This window comes from Eublepharis macularius, chromosome 5, assembly GCF_028583425.1.
Source record: "Eublepharis macularius isolate TG4126 chromosome 5, MPM_Emac_v1.0, whole genome shotgun sequence".
Classification (NCBI taxonomy): domain Eukaryota; kingdom Metazoa; phylum Chordata; class Lepidosauria; order Squamata; family Eublepharidae; genus Eublepharis; species Eublepharis macularius.
In genome coordinates this window covers 153,791,128-153,815,990 of record NC_072794.1, presented here as the reverse complement: position 1 = coordinate 153,815,990, position 24,863 = coordinate 153,791,128, and the positions used below count along the sequence as shown (strand labels likewise).

The 24,863-nt window shown below is 45.6% G+C and overlaps 1 protein-coding gene across 1 annotated transcript; it reads right to left on the bottom strand.

Annotated features, from left to right (window-relative positions):
* Window positions 1-2,501: 2,501 nt before the first annotated feature.
* On the bottom strand, window positions 2,502-23,607 carry CASS4 (Cas scaffold protein family member 4). Its single transcript, XM_054980452.1, has 6 exons — window positions 23,572-23,607; window positions 21,757-22,170; window positions 14,981-15,085; window positions 9,030-9,176; window positions 6,994-8,328; window positions 2,502-2,986 (listed from the first exon to the last, which is right to left on the bottom strand). Exons 1-6 carry the CDS (start codon window positions 23,605-23,607, stop codon window positions 2,579-2,581), a joined length of 2,445 nt encoding a protein of 814 aa, XP_054836427.1. The 3' UTR covers window positions 2,502-2,578.
* Window positions 23,608-24,863: the final 1,256 nt, after the last annotated feature.

Here is a 24,863-nt window from a genome sequence, read left to right as displayed (position 1 = left end):
AAAAGAGGGGAGCAGGGGAGAGAGAATGAGAGAACCTGTCTCTGCTTGCTTCTTCCGCATTACAGTACACCTCCTGGCGCTTGACTTCGATTCCTGACACTGCCTCTCTTGATCTGCTCCCCCCTCCCAACTCCTCTAGCCTCGATTTTGATACTGGTGAGGTCCTAACTCTTTTAGTCACAGGACTCCGATGCCATGTAAAGGTAATGCCATGAGTTCTTGTCACATGTTTGCAGTTCAGGGGCATCCCATGCTGCTGCCTAGGGGTTAAAAGCGTGTCTTGGCTCTGGGAAGTTTGAAAACCATTGCCTTAGGGCTTTCCTGCATGAACAATTTTGAACAAGTGTACATTGTTTTCTCTGTTGAATGTACATCACATTTATCCATTCAAAAGCTAACACTTATTAGATGGGAAAATGTGGTGTAACAAGTCTATTCATTGCTGTACTGTGCTTCACAGTGTTGAATAAATGGGGGAGCCATAAAGACTTGGGGGATCTCATTTTCCAGCTCCCCATTTCATCTTTTCCTTCCTTGAAAGTCCCCATAGCCTTTCCCTTTTCCTGCTTCATTGTGGGGCACTCTTCACTTTCCCATATATTACCCTCCCCACACTAATCCCTAGTGCAGTACATTGCTTTAGAACAAAGAAAAGAACAGTTGTTTTCCATGCATCTACTTTGAAATTAATACTTTCACCACAGGTGGGATAATACTTGGTATCACCTTAACCAGGAACAGAGGAAAGAGAAAGTAAGAGTGACATGGGTTAGAAAGCCCTATTGCAAGGACAGTATCTCTCTTGTTTTGACTTTGTACTCAAGAATTTAGCTCGGATAAGCAGTACCTCTCGGGAAGACACCCAAAATTCCTTTGCAGCACCAGACATGGAGCATGTCTGTATTACAGAGAGCGTTTACTGTCTTGTCAGTCAGATTTGTTTTTTGTCATGTCTCCTGAAGAATTTGATTCTGAAGAATTGTTTGTATCTAGTTTTGTATAACAATTTAATCTCTTTTCTGTAAACAACTTTGGAAATTATATATGATTCTCTGTTATGGCTGATTTTTATGCATGTGTTGGAACATGGCACTGCATCTGGGTTGTATTGTAAATAAAACTCATTAATCTTTATGGATCACTATTTTTGTGTCTTGATTACTTGTGAGTGACGGCTGTTGGGAAATGTAATCTGAACGCAGATTACCTTAAAGAAAATTTTTCCTTAACACGTGTGATCCAGCAACTTGATCTGTAAGTTATGTTTAATGGTTACACAATCCATCGGTGGTCCATTCTGAAGATCAGGAAAGGAAGTGCATGCAGCTCTTGCTCAGCCCCCATCTGGTTCTTCTTTAGCAGGAAGTTATAATCTACTCCATGCATAGGTATTCAGACTCAATGCTCAATAATCCAATATAACAGTTCCAATTCCTAAATGATGATAGGCAACAAGAGTACTGAATTCATATGATGCAATGTCCAATATGAAATCTGTTGTTTCTTCTTCTGTAGGCAAAAGCCGTCAATGGAGGACAACAAAGAAATCCCCACGGGAGACAGGATGGAATATAGGTCTCCTGGGCAGTTGTAACAGCCAGCAGTTGTAACAGTCTGTTTCACATTGTAACGCTTTATCAAGCCATCATTTAACACATCCTCTTCAACAAGTATCTTCACTACATCAGCATTGGCAAGTGTCTTCCTTACAAGCAATGCTGCTGGCACTCCCGTTGCCAACTGCCCAGGAGACCTATATTCCATCCTGTCTCCCATGGGGATTTCTTTGTCGTCCTCCATTGACGGCTTTTGCCTACAGAAGAAGAAACAACAGATTTCATATTGGACATTGCATCATATGAATTCAGTACTCTTGTTGCCTATCATCATTTAGGAATTGGAACTGTTATATTGGACTATTGAGCATTGGGTCTGAATACCTATGCATGGAGTAGATTGTAAGTTATTGGGGGGGGAATCACTTTGCACTAGCACTTTGAACAATAAAATTCTATATTGTTAGCGTGGTCTTCTGGGACCTGCGGTCCCCTTGTATTTTCAGATTGTTGAGACCAGTCCTTTTGATTGTTTTGTTGCCTTTAGCAGGAAGCCCTAGCAAGGCCCTTTCTATTGGTCTGCTCTCACCTAGCTGTATTTCATATTCCTTTGAGTTGCCATGAGCTTTTCTTTAGAAAACAAAAGAAAAGTAGGATGCAAATATAATAAATCAGTAGATAAATGGCCTTTGCCCCTCTCCAGACTACCCACCAACTTTTGTTACCATCATGTGGTCTGAGCTAGAGAGGCTGAAGGGGTTATGGCTGAACACACCGACGATCTGAGCAACCCTAGAATGTTTAGCTCAGTCAACTACAAAGCATTATACCAAATATCTTACATATTTATTTTAAAACATCCCTATGAGGCTACAGTACTAATCTCTCCCTCATACAGGTGGAGTAACTGACACAGGTACTCTTTAATAAACAAGAAGTCTCACAGTCATGGCCAGTAACTAATCTCAGTGCTTGTAGTCACAATTATGAGTATCCTCAGGACCCCAGAAAAAGGGAAAACTTCATTCCATCATTGCTTGGAACTGTTGTATGTATTTCAACAGCCCATCCGCTTGATCCTGAAGCTCCCTCATGGCCTCGGCACTTGGATACTGCACTGCGGCATTTTTGGTGGCAACCGCCAAGTTCTTCAGCAAGCTACAAAACTTGCTGCTACCGCACAGGATCTCATTCCGTGTGGCCTTCTCGAGGGCTTCCTGACACAGGGCATCCACCAACTTCTGGCCCACCATAATAATCAGTTTGCTTTGCCCTATGAAGATTTCTGGGGCTGGATTTTTGCCAAGGCTGTCACGGAAAACGCCGATGGCCTTCTGAACAGCACCAAAACAGAGTCTGCAGAGATCAGAGAGTTTCATTTTCATGGCAGGATCCTGCTCGCTCAGAACATTAGACTTTGGTGGGGAACCCTGGAGAGGGAAAAACGAAATGAGAAAGAGATTCACAACTCTTGGTGATGATGTACTTCAATAACTCTTCTTACAACTTCTCCTTTAGCAAGCATAGACAGGAATACATTACCTACCAATATAGACATATCCAAAAGGAATAGAGTTAATAATGCTGATAAATCAGGTTGCAACTGTTATTTCCTTGTAGTTTAACTATACAGTTCTTACTAGTCTTAAAATCGCCAGTCAAGCACACTCAGCCTAACCTACCTCACAGGGTTGTTGTGATGATAAAATGGAGGAAAGGAGAAGGATGTAAGCTGCTTTGCATCCCCAGTGGGGAGAAAGGCAGGGTATAAATGAAGAAAATAATATAAGTTATATATAACTTATTATTTAATAACAAAATGCTATTATTATTCATTGAATTTAGAACATTTAGATCCTACATTTATTCAGTTAGAATTCCCAGAGTCTTACATAAAGCTCTAAGGAGTTTTCTTACCTAGATGCTCATCTATTTAACTTCAGCAAGCCTGCTGTGTCATATACCCTTTAGACATATCCAGAGACTTGTTTTGTGTTTAGTATGGACACCTTACACCATCAGAGCCTACTGGCATATGTGACATTTTGCACCACACTGATGATTAAACATTGATCCATCTTTACACGGCTGTCTGATTACATGGGGACAAACTCCGTGTGGTTGCATTTCAAGATGCTCATGGGAAGAAGGTCTTAAAGACTTACAGTGAAATCCTAAGCAGAGTTATCCCAGTCTAAGCCCATTGAAACCAATGGGATGAGGCGGAAGTAACTCTGCTTAGGATTTCACTCTTAAAGCGATTTCCCACTTGGCTGCTGAGGGTCAATTTTCAAGCAATCAATCTAGGAAATGTTTGTTAACCCGGAAGAGAAGTGGGCTTTTGTCCCCCTTTAAGGCCATCAATGTGCTACAAATGTCTTAACACAGGTACATGTTGTTGGTTTTTAGTACATGTTGCTGTGGACTAGTAATGCAGGAGAAACAATGGCTGCACCAGTAGGCAGAAAAAACAGAAGAACCAGGTGCAATGTGAAGGGAGTTATTGAAGGGGTTTTTTTTTTAGATCCCTACGTGTTTCACTTTAGACTTCATCAGGGGATCTGTTATAAAATAACATAAAAACATGATTTGACACAGTAGAACAATTAAAGAGTAAAGTTAGAAGCATAAAAATATACCAGCTGAGGTCTAGTAACTTGTTTTGTGGACTTATTTTGAAGGTCGGCCCAGTTTGTGCCTAGAATATGGCTATCCCTGCCACCTGTTTTGGTTTGCAGGGTTATGCATCTTCCAGCTTGTCATGCATAGTCTGACTGCTTCTCCTGCATCCAGGATAGTAAGATTTGCCTTCACCACCACCCCGCTACATTACAGTGAAATCTTAAAGTTATATCCTTATGTTGAATGAAATCCTGCCTTCAAGTCAGAGTTGACGTATGGCGACCCCTGGTGGGGTTTTCCTAGCAAGAGACTAACAGAGGTAGTTTGCCATTGCCTGCCTCTGCAACCCTGGTCTTTGTTGGTCTCCCATCCACTTACTAGCCAAGGCCGACCCTGCTTAGCTTCTGAGATCTGATGAGATTGGGGTCTCCTGGGCTATCCAGGTCAGGGCTACCCTTATGTTAACCATTGTGTGGGGGGACCACATAAACCCAGTAAAGGGCTTCTTAATAACAGCTCACTATGGTAACTTTATAATTTACAATAGTGACATTCATTTCTGAGCTTTCTCTATGTTTTAATTATTTATCTAAAATATTATGAAAGACAATGCAAGTGCCTCGGCCTCTATGCCCTGTTTGTTGGACCTCTAGGGCAACTGGTTGACCACGGTGTGAAACAGGTTGCTAGACTAGAGGGCACTACTAGTCTCACGCAGCAGGCTTATTCTTATGTTCTAATGCAGTGGTTCCCAACCTTTTTTTCCCCTCATGAAGGAACCCCTAAATTCAGTTTTCAAATCTCAAGGAACTCCTACCTATCAAAATATTTACAGATAAGAAAAAATTGATGGTACGGAGTGCACTTCAATTACTGCTAAACTGTTGTCAAGAAAAGTTATTTTAAAGAGCTGCTATATACATACACACATCACATTTTTCCTGTCTTTTTTGTATTATTTAATCTTTTTAAAAAATATCAAAATATCAGACCAAAATAAAGTTTACTTAAACATTAAAATAAAGTTCACGTTCGAAACCAATATAAGATTCCTTTCAATGTGATATTTGAGCTTGTTTATTTTTGCACAATGTTGAATTCTTGGCTAATTTCTCATGGAACCTCTGATGGTGTCCTGCAGTACCTTAGGGTCCCATGGAACCCTGGTTGGGAAACACTATTCGGATGTATACCACCCTCTCATTTAGAAAGAAATCCCAAAGCAAGTTCTAAGGAGAATATAACAGGTACAAGTGGAGGACTTGCCAGGACTTGGTTACAGCATCTCATTTCCCCCTCCCCACTATTTCCATTTTCCTTTCCCTGCACGTGATGCTGGGAGTCCTGAGAATGAGTTCCCAGGTTTTTGTTTCTTTTAAAAGCAAGGGTGGGGAGCCCTGCATGCCTGCTCTTTAAAATGGACAGGGTCTCCAAAGTGCAGCTCTATGTCAAGTTACTATAGTCTGCCCACTGAAACTAACAGGATGGAGTAACTCTGCATAGGATTGCACCGTCAGTGTCATGACTGATTTGACATTCAGTTCCAGAATGCTGGGAATTCTGTCCTAACCTCAAGACCATAAAGAAGAGTCCGGTGGGATCCGACTGGCGGTCCATCTAATCCAGCATCCTCTTTCATGCAGTGGCCAACCAGCAGAGAAAATAAAAAAGGCACAGAGGCCAAAGCCTTCCCCCTAACGTTGCCTCCTAGTACTGATATTCAGAGGAGGCAACATCAAGGGTCTCGAGGCCCAGTTTCTCATTCTTCAAGGGGAACTGGCACCACCACATGAAACGGGATGCAGGAATCGATGGGCCACTAGTGTGACCCTACAGGTCTTGTCTTGTGTTCTTAAGGAGCTTCAGGCAGAATTCTTAGTGTTCCGGAACTGAGGGCCAAGCTACAAGTAACGAATTATACAGGTTGGACACATGTCAGCTTCCCTCAAGTTTTGGTGGGAAATGTAGGCGTCCTGGTCTTGCAGCTTGGCTCTCCGACTGCTGTCCAATGGACTTTTCAACTGTCACTTGTCCAACATTCCACCAAGCTGCCTACATTTCTCATCAAATCTTGAGGGAAGCTGACAAGTGTCCAACCTGTGTAATTCATAACTTGTAGTTTGGCCCTGAGAGTCAAAGTAGACATGACCCCAAGAGTTCCACAAATGTGCTCCCAACTCCTTGATTGAGTCCTAATTTTTCAAACTCATGAATTTCTCAGACTCTTTGTTTGTTCCTTGTCCGATATATTCTGAAGACCCATCAAGGCGAGAGCCTAATTGCTTTAAAAACAAAACAAAAGCCCGACAGTTTTGGATAGAGTGGAAACAAGTGGATGCCGTGTTTACAAAACAAAGTAATACTGGAATGATCAGTGTTGTGGAATTACTTGTATTATCCATGATGAGAACAGCATGCAATGTTTCCCATGGGTAAGTCCGATGTATTGCAGTAAACAGAATCACGAGATAACAGCATCTTCTCGCGTGATTTCGCATAACAGCGTCTTCTCGCATGATTTTGTGCGAGAAGACGCTGTTTTCCCGTAGAAGGCAAGCCGTGTGGAAACGGCCAAAGTTTTAATACCTTTTGTACCACTCTGAGTGGGCACTAATCTGTCTAGAAGAGTAGTATATAAGTGCAGTTATTCTAGAAGTAAAAGTATGGATTTTCCTTTCCTAGTTTCTAATATTTATGTTTGTGAGTTCAAAATTGGGGGTGGTAGTTATGCTGGTTTAATTTATCAGGAGTGAAAGGTGCAGTGCTGTGTGTGCCTCCCATACGTGTTTGTTCCTATAAACACAGTCTCACTGACCTGTATCTGAATGTAATCACAATCTTCAGTGACTTCTGCTCCTGACCTCTCCACGCATGGGCTATTTTCTTTTGATTTATCCAAAACGTTTCTTAGAAGCGAATTGTCTTCCATTCGCTGCCCGAGACTGCCCTTCACCGTTTTGTGTCTCAGCTCTTTACTCTCATTCTCTTTGCAGTTCTTTCTGAAAAGGAGCTTCCCGTTTGCAATGACGATGGATACAAATCTCTTGATGTCATCTGGGACAGTGCGAGCCACCATAACAAACCGATCCAAGTCATCTGGGTTGCTCTGAGGTTTCTTAATGACGAGGACCTCGAGCGACCATCTACATTTGTTCAGCGCTTCTCTCATTTCCACCAAGATCTGAAACGAGGCCGCAAGGATGCTCAGCTGTTTTTTAATTCTCACCTGAAGCTTACTGTCAGAAGCACATGCAGCATTTCCTTCGATGGTTTGAGCAAAGTCCAAGAATTCTCCCAAGGAAACTTTTATGTGGTCAACTGCTCGACGAATTTCCTCAATGTTTCCCTCTAGATTCTCTTGGTATCTCCACTTACTGCTCACAAAGATCATTAGACTTGCAATAGAACTGGATACCCCATGCTGTAGCTTAGTCAAAGTTTCTATGGCCGAGTCAAGTTCCATTGTTGCTTCTTTGTTGGATTCTTCTGAAGATGATGATGGACTAGACGAAAAGGACTCAGTAGAAGCACTGGATGATGTTGATATGGTACTGGTCCGGCTGTCTACACTTGAGACAGACAGTCTGTCTTGGTTTGATTTGGCATCTCTTGGTAATTGTGAAGGAAAATTGTAAACATTGTCTCTGGAATTATAATTACATTTTTCAACCCCTTTCTTTTGTGGCGAAGTTGTAAGTGTTCTTTTTGGAACATCATAAAAAGTCTGTTGATGGTTCTCCTTTTCGGTTTTGGAGGATAAAACAGCTGGAGGGACATCATAGTTACCGTTTTGACGCAGAAACCGAACATCATGTGTCGACGGTACATCATAAAGAGGACTCTCTGGAAGAGTTAACCTCCTTTGAGCTGATGGAACATCGTATGCTTGCGGGCTCATTGATTTGCATTCACTGTTCATTGGTAGGATTTTCTGTAGATCAGAATCAAGCCTAGATGGTGGGATGTCATAAAGCATATGCCTATCTGGGGACTGGCTCTGAGGAGTTTGTTTTAAACCTGTTTTTTCAGGTATATCATAGATCCATTCTGACTTATGAAGATTTGGCAACGTATTGTAATGGCTTAAATCCTTTCGTGTTGATATAGCTTTTCTAGCCTCTTGGGAAGCTGTTGGGAGACTATCACACACCTGAAAGACAACATCAAAAAAAATGGCAATTTATAAATAATTAGGAATATACCAAGATCTTCATTTATGGCCCCAACCATGATTCTGTGTAGTCCTGCTTCTGTTTGGTGATAGAGTATGCCCTCAAGTCATAGCTGACTTATGGAGACCCCTGGTGGAGTTTTCATGGCAAGAGACTAACAGAGGTGGTTTGCTATTGCCTGCCTCTGCCACCCTAGTCTTTGTTGGATGGCTCCCATCCAATTACTAACCAAGGCCAACCATGCTTAGCTTCTGAGATCTGACGATATCAGGCTCACCTGGGCTATCCAGGTCAGGGTGCTTCTCATTTATCGTTTGTGAATTAAGAATTAAGCGGGAGGGGGGTGTCACCAGCCAAGGATGGTTGTGAAGGAACAGAGTTGGGGGGCAGACTTTTTTTGTTTTCTTGTTAAGAGTACAACTAATTCTGCAGTGCACTTGGTCTCTGCAGTTGCACCACTGGCCTCTACAACCGGCAGTTAACGTGCCTTCTTTTTATTACAGCCTTACTGGATCAGACCAATGGTCTGTCTAGTCCAGCATCCTGTTTTCTACAGTTTGGGGTTCAGCCACCATCACCACCCCAGCCCCCTGATAAGCACAGCTGTAATGACACAGCTCCCCCCAGACTTCATGATTTACAACAAAATGATGCCTCGTGCTCCCTGAGTGGCACTTACATTATCCGTGGCTGGCTTCAGTGTGCAAATTCTTGCTTTTTGTGGACTTGGCGGGATATCGTAAAGCTGCTGTGACTTTTCCAGGCAACATTCTATAGAGGGGAAAAGTTGGGAGTTCTTTCTGGAAGAAGGTGGAGTGGCAACACCCTAATGGCGTTTTAAAAAAAAGAAATTTATTGTTCCTGCAGCAGTCATATATACATTTAATCCATGCACAGATGAGGGTTATGTAACTTTTCCCAGTCAAAAGGAAGACAAAAGAATGAGAGATGAACCAAACATGCTCACCAACATTAGGGGCTTTCTACCTTCTGTATCCCTGTGACTGCCCCTGTAAGTGTGGAATTTAGAAAAGGATAAGGGGAGGGGGATTGATGGGGAGGGGAAACCCTGTTTCCTTCTCCCCTCCCCTCCTCTTCTCTTCCTTCTCCTGCTAGATATCACTTGTCTGATCCCGATCACTGCCTCCTCACAGGGTTGACAACTCTGGGTTGGGAAATTCTTGGGACATTGGGAGGTGGAACCTGGGAAGGGTGGAATTTGAGAAGGGAGTGAGATGCTGTACAGTCCACCTTCGAAACTGCTACTTTCTTCAGGGGAACTGATCGTTGTAGTCTGCAGATCAGTTGTAATTCTGAGAGAACTCCAGGCCCTAACTGGAGGTTGGCAATCTTATCTCCTCACCACTGCCAGTTTTTGCATCCCCAATAGTATTCACATTCCAACTACTTTTGTAATGTTTGCTCATTCACATACCCCATTGTTAAGTTATTAGAGAGGGGGGTTTACCACCCAATTAATTTTTTTAGCAAATCAGATTTTTCTGCACACTTAAAATTTCCCCAGGTTGGCCAAAAACTCACAGCATAGTTGTGGCTGGCCCAGCTGCACATATTTTTTGTCCAGTTTTCACCATTAATATAGCCATTTAGCATCTCGAAGCCTATTTCATGCATGCAGGAGAATGAGACGGCAGTAACCTGCAATAATAGAATGGACTGTACCACTTCAGACGGAAGTACAGGTTATGGAGGTTCTCATATTGGAAAGCTGCCCTATGTAAATTTAAAACAAAACACCACAGATACTACTTTCTTCCATCCTAGTTTTATCTATGCATGGAGGGTTTTTTTTTTATTCCCAAGAAGATTCAAACTTGGAATCTAGCACCTGCAGTCTGAAATGACACAGTGTATTCTGCCACCTTTGGGGCTCTGTCAGTTCACTCCCACATCATTCTCCTGCATGTGTGAACTAAGCATGAGGGGCTCCTGAGCTTAAACTTCATAACCTGAGACTAAGACACAGCATAGTGCATGCTCACGGGTTGTCAACTCCATATTGAGACGTTCCTATGAGAGCCAGTTAGGTGTAGTGGTTAAGAGCGCGCAGGACTCTAATCTGGAGAGCCGGGTTTGATTCCTCTCTCCTCCACTTGAAGCCAGCTGGGTGGCCTTGCTGGCTCAGAGCTCTCTCAGCCCCACCCACCTCACAGGGTGTTTTGTTGTGGGGATAACAACAACATACTTTGTAAACTGCTCTGAGTGGGTGTTAAGACATCCTGAAGGGCGGTATATAAATCAAATGTTATTATATTATTATTATTATTATTCCTGAAGATCCGAGGGGGAGGCCTAGGGAAGATGAAGCTTAGGGATGGAAGGGTATAATGACTCAGATGACCCTCCAAAGCAGCCATTTTCTCCAGGGGAAGTGATCTCTGTAACCTGGAGATCAACTATAATTTCAGTAGATCTCCAGGTCTGATCTGCAGGTTGGCCCATCTAGTTGCACGAGATCTTACACATATGGGGATACAACTGACTTAGCACAAGCAGCTACTGGAGTCTTTTTTTGCATTTTGTTTCGTGACTTTTTTAAAAAATTGTTTATTTATGTCATTTATACCCCGCCTTTCTCCCCAATGAGGACTCAAAGCCGCATACGTAATTCTTCTCTCCTCCATTTTATCCTCACAACAATCCTGTGAGGTAGAGTAGGCTGAAAGTAGGTGACCTGCCCAAGGTCACCCAGTGAGCGTCTATGGCAGAGTGAGGATTCATATCTGGGTCTCCCAGATCCTAGTCTGAAACTATATCCAATACACCGCACTGGCTTGGGCGTACTTGGAGTTGCGTACTATCTCGGAAGTCTAGATTGAGCAGACAGGTGGCTGATGATTTTGACTTCTGTTGCAAATAATATATTTTGAATATCTTGAATTCCGGTAAATAATGCACAAAGATCATCATTCCACACATTTATTCACCTCACAGTTTTTAATTTGTCCTGGATTTCAATATGGTATGTTAATATAGTCATAAAAACTGTTTTCTATATTTTATTGAGGCACTCAGATATTGTCAGTAACTCCTTACTTTTCCCATTGATGCTCTGCATACTTTTACTGCCATCAATAAATTCATAATCTGCTGAAGAAGACCTGTTTCCATTGCACTGCCTTTCAAATAGCACAGCAAACAAGACTTCGGGATCCATTAATCATCTGGAACCAGTAATTTAAACATTTAAATTCAAAGAATTCAAAGAAATCTTGGCAGAGCCTACAAAATCGCAACCAAAAAAAAATCCAGGCGCACTAATCAGGACTTTTGCTAGAAGAAAGTATGGTAGCGTATATGTTAGACTAGAGTGTTGTAGAGAAAGAAGATGGCCTCTAGATGGCAAGGTGGTCTAATGAACAGACCTCCAGATATAGACATTAGCAGTTTAACACCACATCTGCTCCCTACCCAAACAATAGTATTTTGAAAAATCAACGAGTCCAGTAGCACCTTTAACACTAACCAACTTTATTGTAGCTTAAGCTTTTGAGAATCACAGTTCTCTTAGTCAGATGAGAATCACAGTTCTCTTCGTCGTGCATCTGACAAAGAGAACTGTGATTCTTGAAAGCTTATGCTACAATAAAGTTGGTTAGTCTTAAAGGTGCTACTGGACTCTTTTTGATTTTGCTACTACAGACTAACACGGCTAACTCCTCTGCATCTATGATAATAGTATTTTGAGTTTGCTACACTTTTCCACACAGGTAACACTGCTCCTGGAGAGGAAGAACACGGATTCCAGGAGTGGAGATCCACCTACCTCCAGTAACGTCATCACCGCCATAGCTGGCAGTGACGTCTCCTCACCATCCATTTCCCACCCCCTAAAAAAAAGCCATGCAATATATGGGGACTTGTAACTCAGTACATGGGACTCCCCAGCCCTCCTGAGGATCCAGCCCATGGTCTAGGGTTGCCAACTTCCAGGTAGAGCATGGAGATCTCCTGGAATTACAACTGAGCTCCAGCAGAGCCGGCGCACCCATGGAGGCCAGGTAGGCGGTGGCCTCGGGTGCGAAGGAACTGGAGGGGCGCCGGAGGGGGAGTCGGAGGCTGAGGCGCGCGCAGTGAAGCTTGCATGACTGGACTGCAGCTACTTCTGTAGCCAGCCAGCCAGCCCCGTGCTGCCGCCGCCACTGCCGTTGCACGCCCCAGCCGGGCGCAGCCTCCGTGCGCCACCCCAGCAGCGGCTCGCGGCTTCTGCGTCCAGCTGGGGTGTGTGGCGGTGGCGGCATGGGGCTGGCTTGCGCGCTCCTCCGCTCCCACACGCCCCAGCCGGGCGCAGAAGCTGCCGCCACCGCCACTGAGCTCCAGAGTACATAGTTCCCATGGAGAAAATGGCTGCTTTAGAGGGTGGATTCTATTGTATTATATCCTGCTGAGGTCCCTCCCCTCCCCTTCCCAAAATTCTACCCTCTCCAGGCTCCACCCCCAAATCTCTGGAAGTTTCCAATTCAGAATTGGCAAACCTACCATGGACTACACAGTTGGTGTGGGGGGAGGGGGAGAGAATCACTCCTCCCCAGTGTCAAATGTCTGCAGTTTACTCAGAAAATGTCTTCAGTGAGGATCTAACTACACGACATGCTGTTTACAGGTCTGTCCCACATGTGGCTCATGTTCTGTTAACCAGACAGGCTCTGGAATATCTGTGTTGAAACACAGGCCATTTCCACATGTTCCAAAAGGGGCGGCCCACTCACCAAACGCTGGTGGCTTTCCTCACTCACTCCACACATCTCGGATTTCAAAGCAGTAGCAGGCTGTTTGGCTTCCGTTTTTTCGGCATCTTTTCGGGTTGCAGGAAAGTGTGGGAAATTGCGTTCTCAGAAAAGGCACTGAAAAAACAGAAGCCAAACAACCTGCTTCCACTTTGAAATCAGAGACGTGTGGAGTGAGTGAGGAAAGCCACCAGCGTTCGATGAGTGGGCCGTCCCTTTAAAAGTGCGCGTGGAAACCGACATAATTTCCAGGCATATGGGGGCCCCAATAGAATTGGCACTGTGGTGTGCAGGAACAGAAAGTCTTAAGCCTTCCCCGTCATGCCGTTTTCCAAACTGAAATGGCCCCCGGGAGCTGCAATTTGCCCTGTTGTGAAATGTGGCTTTGGGGGTGGGGGAGGTGAAAGCAGCACACCTGGGAATTTTTTTCAACACAGATCCCCTGGTGCACATCTGGTTGACAGACCTGGGAAGACCCATAGGCAATGTATCATGCAGTGCGGCTCTGAAACATCTGTGGTAGCTGTGGGGAAGGTACATTTGCAATACAAGAAAGCTATCATTTGAAAAGACAGAAATGACAATTAAAAGTAGCCTGTTGTCAGCCTGTCTATAGACAAGTAAGCCAGCAGTATTAAACAAAATGTTGATTCAGCTGAGGTCCCAGACTAGAATTGGCAGCTTTACAGGGGCAGATGAACTCTTATTGCCACCGGAGCCATACTGAGCTGGTAGCTGCAGTATTAACTTCTTGCCATCTGTACTGGTGGAGCTGAAACACAGCAGAAAACAGGCAAGGCATTCTCAACTTCAATAAGTAGCTATGGTGGCACAGAGCCTTCATCTTGGGGATACCAGGGGAATTAGAAACACAGAAAGTCAGAGCTGGACCCCGAGGGTCATTTAGAACTGTAAAACAAGATCTCCAGTTTTCACGCTACAGAGGAACTTGCATGCTTTTCAAGATGTTACAGGATTGTGCTGCTGGATCTTTTAGAAGCAAGTAAACCTACAGAGATCGTGTGAATGAAACAGCTTGGACCTGGCCGATCTGAGATGAGATCCCCACTCTGCCATAAAACTCAGAGGGTGACCTGCCCGTCTTTCTCCCCGAATCTGATCTATTTCATAGAGTTGTTGTGAGGATAAAATGTGGAAAGGGAGAACTATGTTTGCTGCCATGAGTACCTTGCAAGAACTGTAGGATGAAAATATAGCAGATGTCAGGCTGGACTCATTGTATGTTACAAAGTCCTTGTGCTCTGGAAAAAGTCCAGTAGCACCTTTAAGACTAACCAACTTTACTGTAGCATAAGCTTTCGAGAACCACAGCTCTCTCCGTCAGATGCATCTTAAAGGTGCTACTGGACTCTTTTCTATTTTGCTGCTACAGACTAACACAGCTAACTCCTCTGGATCTTGTGCTCTGGGAGTTTTGTGTTCCGAATTGAATTCACAGGTGCATGTGAACCCAATGTGAATCAGGATTGCTGTGCGCAGAAAGAGGGGGCTTAATTTTTCCTCCTTCTGTACCATTTTCTCAACGTGAAATGACCCTGAGAATCGACTATCTGCCCCGTTTGAAAAACATTAAGTGTAGTCCATCAGTCTGGTTGAAAGTAGCAGCTCCCTGGGGACATCAGGTAAGGAAAACAGCATCCATGGAGAAAGTTTAAGTCCCTTCTGCCTGTAGTTCCAAATGAAATTGTCTCACTGCACCTGGAAATTAAGTACCAAACATGGAACTCCTAAAGTATGCGGTTGATAGCCACACGGTCTTTGTAATGTGTGATTAGACCAGGTCAGTTGAGAGCATCTGGGAAGATTTTTAAACTGTCCGTTGTGATCAGAAGTTATCAGACCCCAAGACAAAGAGACTCACCTGTGAGAACAAGGCTGCATGGCGCTGGGGGGACGGGACGTCATATATATCACTTCTGCTACCCAGTGTTGATGCCCAGGTTGCTCTGGGAAGTGTAAAGAGGTGCTGGGCAGAAAAGAAGGAAGAAAAACAAGGAAGAAGTTGGACTTACGGCTTCTGCAAAAGGTTCAGTTGCTATTGTTGAAAGAAGCCTTCGATGGGTTTTCATTAAACTCCAGTCAATAGTCACTGACCCTGCCAGATGGTTTCCAACCTCAAAAACAAGCTCCAGGTCTGCCCTGTGAAGCTGAGTTTGTTCTTCGCATAATAATTCACTCCTGGTAGCTTCTGTTTGACTGTTGTGTTGGGTTGTTGACGTGTGAAAGACAGGCACACAAGGGGAAAGAAAAAAAAACCTTTGTGGCTACTGAAGAGGCAGGCCTCAAAGAGGAGGCAGCCAAGGAGGCTTACAGTTAAGAACTCTACATTGCAGAGTCAAAGAAGAGAACATATATATAACCCTATAAACATTTCCACACATCCTGGAATTTCTTGTGTTACTTCCTCTCCTTGCTTTTGCCACTAGCCAGCAAGCAGACAACTTGCAAAGACTGGACAGGGGACTTGCTTTGTACAAGGGAAACCCCAACTTCCCTGTGGGGATCCCTCACAGGTCCCCAACTCTCTTAAGAGATTTGGGAGGCCTTCTTCTGCCGTGACCTGCCAGGAGGGTCATAAAACAGAGTTATCTGGTAATGTGGGCCCAACATGGCTTGTGGGAATCAAGGCAGTCTTTTTATCTCTTAAACATTACAAAGCTTTATTCCACTATCAACATCTCTAAAAGGTATACAGGGCAGGCTACAGAAATGAAGGTGCAAGTCCTAAGAAAGGAAATAAAAGCAGAGAAATATTTCTAAGTGGGGGGAGGTAGTTGTGAATTTCCTGCATTGTGCAGGGGGTTGGAATAGATAACAACAACAACAACAACATTTGATTTATATACTGCCCTTTAGGATGACTTAACACCAACTCAGAGCGGTTTACAAAGTATGTTGTTATTATCTCCACAACAAGACACCCTGTGAGGTGGGTGGGGTTGAGAGAGCTAGAAGCTGTGACTGACCCAAGGTCACCCAGCTGGCTTCAAGTGAAGGAGCGAGGAATCAAACCCAGCTCTCTAGAGTCCCACGCTCTTAACCACTACACCAAACTGGAGTAGTGGTCCCTTCTCACCCTATGATTCTGTGATTCTAAGAGTATCTCTACACGAGACACCTCAGCGCATGTTCATCAAGTGTAGGGAAATGCAATGTTAGCTAGGAAGCATAGTTTAAAAAGACAAAGCTAGCAGAGATCACTCGTCAGAGGGTTTGTTAATTTCATCTTCGCCTCTATCAGGCTCTATCAGTTTCACCTCTCCAGCCTAAAACTGTCTGGCATCTCAACCAGAGGGCTGCGAGGAATGGAAATGGGCTGGAGCTGCCATCCAGAGCCAAGCTTGGACCTGGAGAGGTTATAATGGGCTGAAGTTTCCCTTCTGGCATTTCACAGCCCCTTCACACAGCTCCAGTGTATAGCAAAGCCTTTGCCCTGCCGCCGGCTCTGTCTTTTTAAACTACCCTTCCCAGCTAACATTGCATCTCCCGACAGATGTCTCGTGTAGAGAGACTCTATGATTCTAACCTAATGTGGGAAACTATAGTTAACCGGCATTTGCCCCTCCCCATCAGTCTGGAGTAAAGGCACAGAAGGACCAAAGGCACAGAGAGAAGAGTTCCTTTTCATCTTCTCTTCTCTAGGAGGTCTGTTGGAGGTCTTGGGCCAACCTGATCTTCAAAATCCTAACTTCACCACCAGAAAGTAGCAGCCAACTGTTGGGTGCTACTCAGATCGGAGGGATTCATTATTTCCCCCCCCCCCCCACGGGATGCAAAAACATATCAATCCAAGACCAATGAGATTTTCTCAGCCTAGTTATCTCTAACCCACTGATTCATCTCCATAAATGTCAACCCTTCCTGAGATGAAATGGTTTCCTTTGCTTTCATCCACAACAAACCCAACTTTCATGGCCTTATTTGTGTACGGGACTCCCACCTGCAAATCTGCAAATAGTTGCTGGACATCTTGCAAATTTTCCATGTGTGTCTAGTGTTGAAGTAGCATGTTGCAATGCTTAAAAGATGTGAGGGTGAAGAAGGAAAGTAGGGCTCCTCCTTCACATCTTTCTCCTTTGGGACAAATTGATAAGAAGGTAGGAGACACACAATTAGATCTCCCCTGATTTATTTATTTTTAGTTAAAGGCAGGTGGGGAGGGCATGCCGATCAAGGTTCCGACACTGGGGAGAAAGGAGGCTTAGGGCCAAACTACAAGTGACGAATGACACCGGCGCCTTGGTCTTGCAGCTTGGCTCTCCACCTGCTGTCCAATGAACTTTTCAACTGTCACCTGTCCAACATTCTGCCAAGCTGCCTACATTTCCCATCAAAACTTGAGGGAAGCTGACAAGTGTCCAACCTGTGAAGACCCAGAAGGCAATCTGAAGCAAGTTTACTCTGCATTCTCATCTATTCAATGAGAGTCACTTCTGGGCAGGGCTGTTTTTCAGGGGGAACCCCGGGGAACGGAGTTCCGGAACCTCTTGAAAATGCTCACATGGCTGGTGGCCCTGCCCCCTGATCTCCAGACAGAGAGGAGTTTAGATTGCCCTCCGCAGCGGAGGGCAATCTAAACTCCCCTCTGTCTGGAGATCAGGGGGCGGGGCCACCAGCCATGTGACCATTTTCTCCAAGGGCAACCCACTGAGTTTCACCACCTCTTTTCCCAGAAAAAAGCCCTGCTTCTGGGAGAGTTCTTCTTAGTATGGCTACAGCCAAAGAAAGTGTTAATCTAACTGTTGAGGGTGGACCGGTTCTCCCCCCCTCTGGAAGAAGGAGATGGCTGTCTAAAGAGAATAACTGGTGTAGGAATATGTTCTTCTTTTTTAGGCTATCATTTGTAATTGTTCCATTTGTGTGCTTTGGGTTAAAGTGTTCTTTTATTACTTTAGGACTAGGTTTAAGTTGCCCTAAAGATTTTGCAAAAACCTATGGCAGGACCGAAGTTTCAAGTCAAGGCATCAGTAAAATAAAACCAGCCCACCTACACTTGTTAGAGGCAGAAGTGTTGTCGGCTGTTTTCTAAAAGCAAGTGTGGTTGAGGTTTTCTGGAGAAAGAATTTCAGGAAGAAGAGAGCCATTGGTGTAACCACTCTGCTCTGAACCCCGGCCAATTGCTTCACCAGTGAATGCAACCAGCAATTCAAGTCATCCTTGTCTGTACATGTGGTTTGACTTGTATGGACACTAGCTTGTCAGTTGTTTCACCATAAGCACAGGCCAGGCTGTGCACAAAACACATTTTCACTTCACTGTCTGAGTGGGTGATTCGTATGAGTGGCAGCCTCCAAGTGGGACCTGCAGATCTCCCAGAATTCCAACTAATCTCCAGACAACAGAGATCAGTTCCCCTGGAGAAAATGGCTCCTTTGGAGGGTGGACCCTATGGCCTCACTGAGGTCCCTCCCCTCCCCAAACCCTGCCCTCCCCAGGCTTCACTTCCAAGAATCCAGAAATTTCCCAACCCAGAGTTGGAAATCCTACTCTGAACTGGTTTCTACTAAGAAGAAAATGTTGCTGAGGAAATTGAGACATGTAAGAAAGCAAGTTTCTGATTGGGGTGCCTGCTGCCTCTGCCCTCCCCAGCTGATCAGCAGGGAAGGGGCAATAGGGGAGCCCGCTGCCTCCACCTTCCCCAGCTGATCAGCCTGGGAAGGGGCGACGGGCGAACCGCCCGCACAGCCTTCCCCAGCCACAATTGAGCCAGGCGAGCCCGCCTCCTCTGCCCTCCCCAAGCCTCGATGCGGGGGGAGGGGCAGGTGTGCCTGGCTTGCCTGCGCTGCCCTTACCCAGCCTTGATGGGGGGGCAGGTGTGCCCGGCTCACATGTGCTGCCCTCCCTAAGCCTCGATGGAGTGGGGGGCCAGTAGTGGGCTCCGGAGTGCTCGTGCACACCGCACCGGCCCAATTTCTGCCCGTTTGAGGTCCTGCTAGAGCCCACTGTATTGTTAAACACAACGATCTTTGTTGTTAGTAACTGCATAGCATACCATTAATAAACTGAATACACATTTTGCCAAAACAGGCTGTTTGGGACCTGCTGAGGGTTCAGTTTGTGTGAAACGCAGAGAGCCTGCAACACCGCATAGCAAGATCTCCTTGCCCACCAGACAGGTTGAGGCCATCTCAACCAGATAGGGAAAACTTTGCCCGGCTGCTCAGAGAACAGCTGATCGCTTCCCAGCTGCCTCAGAGCAATTCAGTCCACCCTGTTTCTATTCCTGCCCTCAGCTGGCCCCTTTGCCTTCCACGTTCTTTCAGTATGCGTCGTGATAGATTATTAGGCGGCAGTTGTTCTCTGCCAGCAGCAACTGCGATGCTGTGCAGGACGCAACCCCAGAAAACCCACCATTCTAAGGATTAACATCTGAAAGATTTGACTCCTTCAAAGAACGCATGAGCTCCAGAGTAAGATAGCTAGGACCGCTGTTCATCATTAGCCTCATCTGTCTCTTAAGAACATAAGAACTGCCTTGATGGTAAAGACTCAAATTCATCTCGTTCATCAGCATTCTGTCTCCATCAGTGGCCAACAAAAGGCTTCTAGACAATTCAAATAGTGGTCACGCTCAAAGGTCTGATCCCAACAAGAGGGAAGAATAATGTTGTACACTACTTCAAGGGTCCATTAGAAAGACAAGAAAAATTAATAAACAACAAATCTACTCAATATTGCCTTGGAATATGGAGGTCCCATTCTTACGCCTTATTCATCTGCTACTTTAACAATCTTTCCACATAACCATCTCAACATGCAGTAATGATTGCTCTACGTTAACAACTCATAGTTCAAAGTTCTTCTTTTTGTCTCTCCTGTACATAATGACAGTCATTTTCATTGGATGGCACCCTGAATTGTAGTACTATAAATGGTGAGAGGTGAATTACGCTCATTCATACCAAATTCTAGCATTATGAGAGAGAGAAAAAAATGCATAAATATTATCCTCCTTCTCTGGCAGAGCTATCCTAAGGGTGGGTGTGTGAAAGCACTCAGGCTTACATATCTCATACTTACATTGCTGTAAGCCCAAGTTACTCCAGTGCAGCTCTCTGACAGTGCCCTGCCTAGGGTTGCCAACCTCCAGGCGGTAGCTGGAGATCTCCTGGAATTACACCTGATCTCTGGGCAATAGAGACCAGTTCCCCTGGAGAAAGTGGCTGCTCTGAAGGGTGAACTCTATGGCATTATACCCCACTTAGGCCCCTTCCCTCCCCAAACCATGCTCTCCAGGCTCCACCCACCAAAATATCCAAGAATTTCTCAGCCTGGACCTGGCAACCCTAGCCCCGCCAAGTCAGTGCACTGGCAGTGCTTCAACATGATCAGCCTTCAGCAGGCCTTAGCAGAAGGGGAGTGGGAGGGCTGAGGGGTGGGCTGGGAGTTGCCCCCAACTCCCAACTTCAGGCTTGGTAATGCCCTCAAACAGTGGCAGAGAGTTACACCAAGAGAATTGACAGCATAGCTCTCAAGCACCTGTACAAAGGGAAAAGACAACTGTCCACCCACCTGTATGGCCCCATCCAAATGGCCCAGAGAAGCACAGGATGCAAACTTCAATCTCCAGTGGCGGCCAAACTTTCTCCCAGTTCACAGTCGTGACCCTCACCCTACATAAACTCCAGGCAGAACACCCCTGAACTTAATAAGTAGGCACAGGTTCTGTCTCAGAGCCCCCTGTTGTGCAGACTTAGAGCATGAGGCACCTTGGTGGCCAGAAAAACACAGAGTGGGAACTAAGGTTTCCAAGTCCACCAGTGAGGGTGGGGAATCCATGCTCCCAGTCTCGGCTCCCAGCCTCCACTACTCATGTGGCTGGTGGGACGGGGGAAGGCTCAGGGAATGGGCCCAGGAGGCAGAACAACTCATGAGCCAGAGCACGGTTGATGCACTCCAGCCAGCTGTGATGACTTCACTTCCTTAAGTGATGTCATCGCGTCCAGTGGCAGGCACGTTCCTGTGCTTCAAAGGGGCCCAAAATTGGCCCCTGTAAAGGGCAGGAGCATGCCAGCTGCCAGGCATACTGACGTCACTTCCAAGGGATGTCATCATGCCAGCCAGGAGAGCTGGTCTCCCCCCCCCCGTTTCTCTTGCACAAGGCCAAATACAACCCCCCCCCCCAATGCTGGACTCCACAACCAAGGCCAGTAGTATGAAGGTGTGGGCGGGAGACTTGAGCCTGGCCTTCCAGGCACCATGGCCCATTTAAAAAAAATAAAAATGTAAAACCATAGTATCTGGGAGTTCCTAGAGTGAACTGACATCACTTCCCAGTTTCCCCTGGAAGTGACTTAACATCATTGGCAGACATTTTTAAAACTTTTTTTTCTCTTGCTGGCCATCAGAGTTGTGGCAGGAAACAGGAGCCTGGAATGGGAGATCTCCCCAAAGCCGGCAGGAACATGGCAGCCCTAGATCAGGACCACAGCAACGGGCAGAAGCTTCAAACCCTCCCCCCCACCCCAACACACACACACTGTTCCCCTGTCTGGAGTCTCCACCCTGCAAACTCCACCTTGTGGAAATCAACCCAGACAGAAAGAGCAGAGGGGGGAAGCATCTGTGCCTCTTTGTGAATCTCCGTAATTGCTTCTCGTGGCTCTTTCCATTTTGAGGCTTTGCTTCTGTCTTTACCTGATTTGATGAGCTCTGCGCCTTCTCACTGAGCAATTGTGCAGCCAGAGCGGGCACTTGGTACACTTCTTGGTTCGGCAAGGAAGAGGAGCGAGGCTTAATCCAACTGTCCATTCTTTCGTAGACGGGGGCTGCCGGCCCAGCAGACTGGCGCGCAGAAGGAACCTGATAGATGGTTCCGGGGCTGGCCCGAAGGCCTTGCGAGTCGTGCTGGATGGAGGGGGCTTGCGAAGGGGTGAGGAGCTGGAGGCGATTGGCAGGAGCAAGGCCTTGCTTTCCATGGAGGGAACATTTCCACCATCCTTCGCTCCCAAGGGGATCCTGCTCAAGCACCGTCAGGATGTCTCCTCGGCGGAAGGCGAGCTCATCCGGACACTCGGCTTTGTTGTCATACAACGCTTTTGCCAAGGCGTTCTGGGGAGGAGAGGGACAACACAGAGTGATCAATGGCTTTTTGTGTAGCTGCTAATTGTAGTAGTAGTATTGTATTGTATTGTAGTAGTAGAGTAGTATTGTAGTAGTAGAGTAGTAGAAGGTTTATTGTATTCAGCCATAGGCCATTACAAGTCACAAACAACAAACAAAACAGAAACACAAGCTTGAAAATGTTTGAATTTAACACCCCAAACAGGACTATAAATCTGAGCCACAGTTCAGCCTCGGGACCTCTGAGGTGAACCCCAGAACCGGTTTGGGTCCCAGCAAGCCTGCTGTTTTTGAAACTGGCCATTCCCGCCGTCTAAATTCTTGATCTTTCTGAGCTGTTATCAGAACGATTGGGTGTCAAATCTGCTGAAATGCTTCCAGTTTCAATCATCTCCACTGCCCCCCCAACCCTTGTGGCTATTAGTCCATGCTTGTGTTGCCAACTCCAGGCTGTACAATTCCTGGAAACTTGGGGATGGAGCCTGGGTAGGACAGGATCTCAGCAGGATATAATGCCACAGAGTCCATTTTCTCCAGTGAGGTTGATCTTTGTTATCTAGGGGTCAGTTGTAATTCCAGGAGATCTCCAGGCCCCACCTGGAGAGTGGCAACCCTAATCCGTGAAGGTCCTGCAACCTCAAAAGTGTTCTGGGGAAGGCAAAAAGGGGGAAAATTTGCAACAATCACCACTTTCTAATGAAGGATCACTGGATACAACCCAGCATATGTATAACTCTCAATATTTCCCCAGTGTTAACGTTCAGCGCTGCCTACCATTTGTGATTCGATTCCTGATGGTTCATTTGTCCTGCGTGTATATGGGGTAAAACACAAGCCCCTTTGCAAGTCATCTTTAAATGTCTAGAACACCTTTCTAATTTATTTAGATTTATTCATTTGTTTCTTTATTTGAAACATTTCTATCCTGCCTTATCTCCTTGACAGAAGATTGTGTAGTACAGGCAATGCCAGCAAAATGTACAGGCCACGTTGGCAAACAATCACCATCAGCCATCTACTGTCATAATAAACCCGTCTACTGTCATAATAAACGTGACATCGCGCAAATCTTGTGCGAGAAAATGCGATCTTCCGCGTTTTTTGCGCGATCTACCAGGACATTACGAAGAGAGGTAAGCCGTGTGGAAACGGCCCAGGTCAGCTATGACTTGAGGGCACTCTCCTCCACCATCACCAGACGCTTGCAAAAGACAGAAAGTGTTACTAGCTCTTCTCCCTGGCCAATCCTTCTACTACTCATCCATTTCTTCATTTTTTTTCTCCCTCGTCCCTGAGAAATGCTATGGAGTCAACTGCCACGCAGTTCGAGTCAACCACAAGTCACCAACAGTTTGATGGCAAGTTAAGCACCAAGGATTAGTGCAGTACCTTCAAAAATCGTTGCACGATGCCCCTGTAGCCCATCAACGCTAACAATAGGATTCGTAGCACCAATAGTATTGCAGACAAACAGCTCATCAATTTGCATGGGCACTTACAGATAGGTTGTTCACGTGGGTTTTATTTGGTCTTCCACGCAACATTGGGGTGCTTCCCTGCGCTTGCTGGGTTTTCTCTGCCTTTCCTGCCATCTTTCCCAAACTTGTTTTGCTGAGAGGTTTTGGGAAACATCTCAGCAAAGGCGGAATGGCTGTTGTGTAGGAGGGATAGTCTGCATTTTCCCAGTCTTATCTACCTTGGCACCATTCCTCTGTTCAGCCCCACGGAAGCGATTTACTCCCTGCACACACAGATCTTTTTGAGATTTTTTTCAATTGGTAATTGACATATCAGTATTAAGGTATATCCATGGTGGTGGCTGATAGTGCCCTCAAGTTAGAGTTGACTTATGGCGACCCCTGGTGGGGTTTTCATGGCAGGACACTAACAGAGGTGGTTTGCCATTGTCTGCCTCTGCAACTCTGGTCTTCATTGGAGGTCTCCCATCCAATTACTAACCGAGGCTGACCCTGCTTAGCTTCTGAGATCTGACGAGATCAGGCTCATCTGGGCTATCGAGGTCAGGGTGGTATAGCCACACCAAATACCATTTTTTAAAAAAAAAAATCAAAGAAGAGCTCTGTTGGCATGGAGTCAAGGGGGAAAAGATCACCGTGAGGACTAGGGTAGGAAAAATGCATGGAAAACCTAGCCATGTGGAAGCCCTGTTGCCAATGTTCTGCTCCGGCAGCCCCAGCTACAATGCAGTAACTGCAGGAAAGAGGTGCTGTCTGGGAATGACTGCGGCCACAGAATGGAATATAAATCTAACAATAAGAGATGCATATATTGTCTGTTACAATTAACAGAGAAATGAAAGAGAGAAGTAAAGGTGCCAATAAGTAGAATTTATTCATTTTCTTACTTCACGTATAACCCACTTTCCTCCCCAAAGGGGAGTCCCAATGTGGCTTACATCTCTCTCCTCTCCTCCATTTTCTCCTCACAACAATCCTGTGAGGCAGTGTAGGCTGAGAAGATGTGACTGGCCCAAGATCACCCCGTAAGCTTCCATGGCAGAGGGGGGATTTGAACCTGGGTCTCCCAGATCCTAGTTCGACCCCTTACTCACTGCAGCATGCTCGTGCTCAAGCTGTAGGAAACAGAGAACTGTTTCCCAATGAGATCATATGCAATAAGGGGAGCCCGTTGCTTATGGGTTGTTTTTGAATCAACATTCA

Bases quoted from the DNA above. Each gene is read 5' to 3' on its own strand.
- CASS4 (XM_054980452.1), bottom strand. From the start codon at position 23,607: ATGGGCTACAGGGGCATCGTGCAACGATTTTTGAAG. The intron at 8,329-9,029 runs GTAAGTGCCACT...GTTGTCTTTCAG, and splicing joins TGAAGCCAGCCACGGATAAT to GTGTGTGATAGTCTCCCAAC. The intron at 2,987-6,993 runs GTCAGTGAGACT...TTCCCTCTCCAG, and splicing joins GTGATTACATTCAGATACAG to GGTTCCCCACCAAAGTCTAA.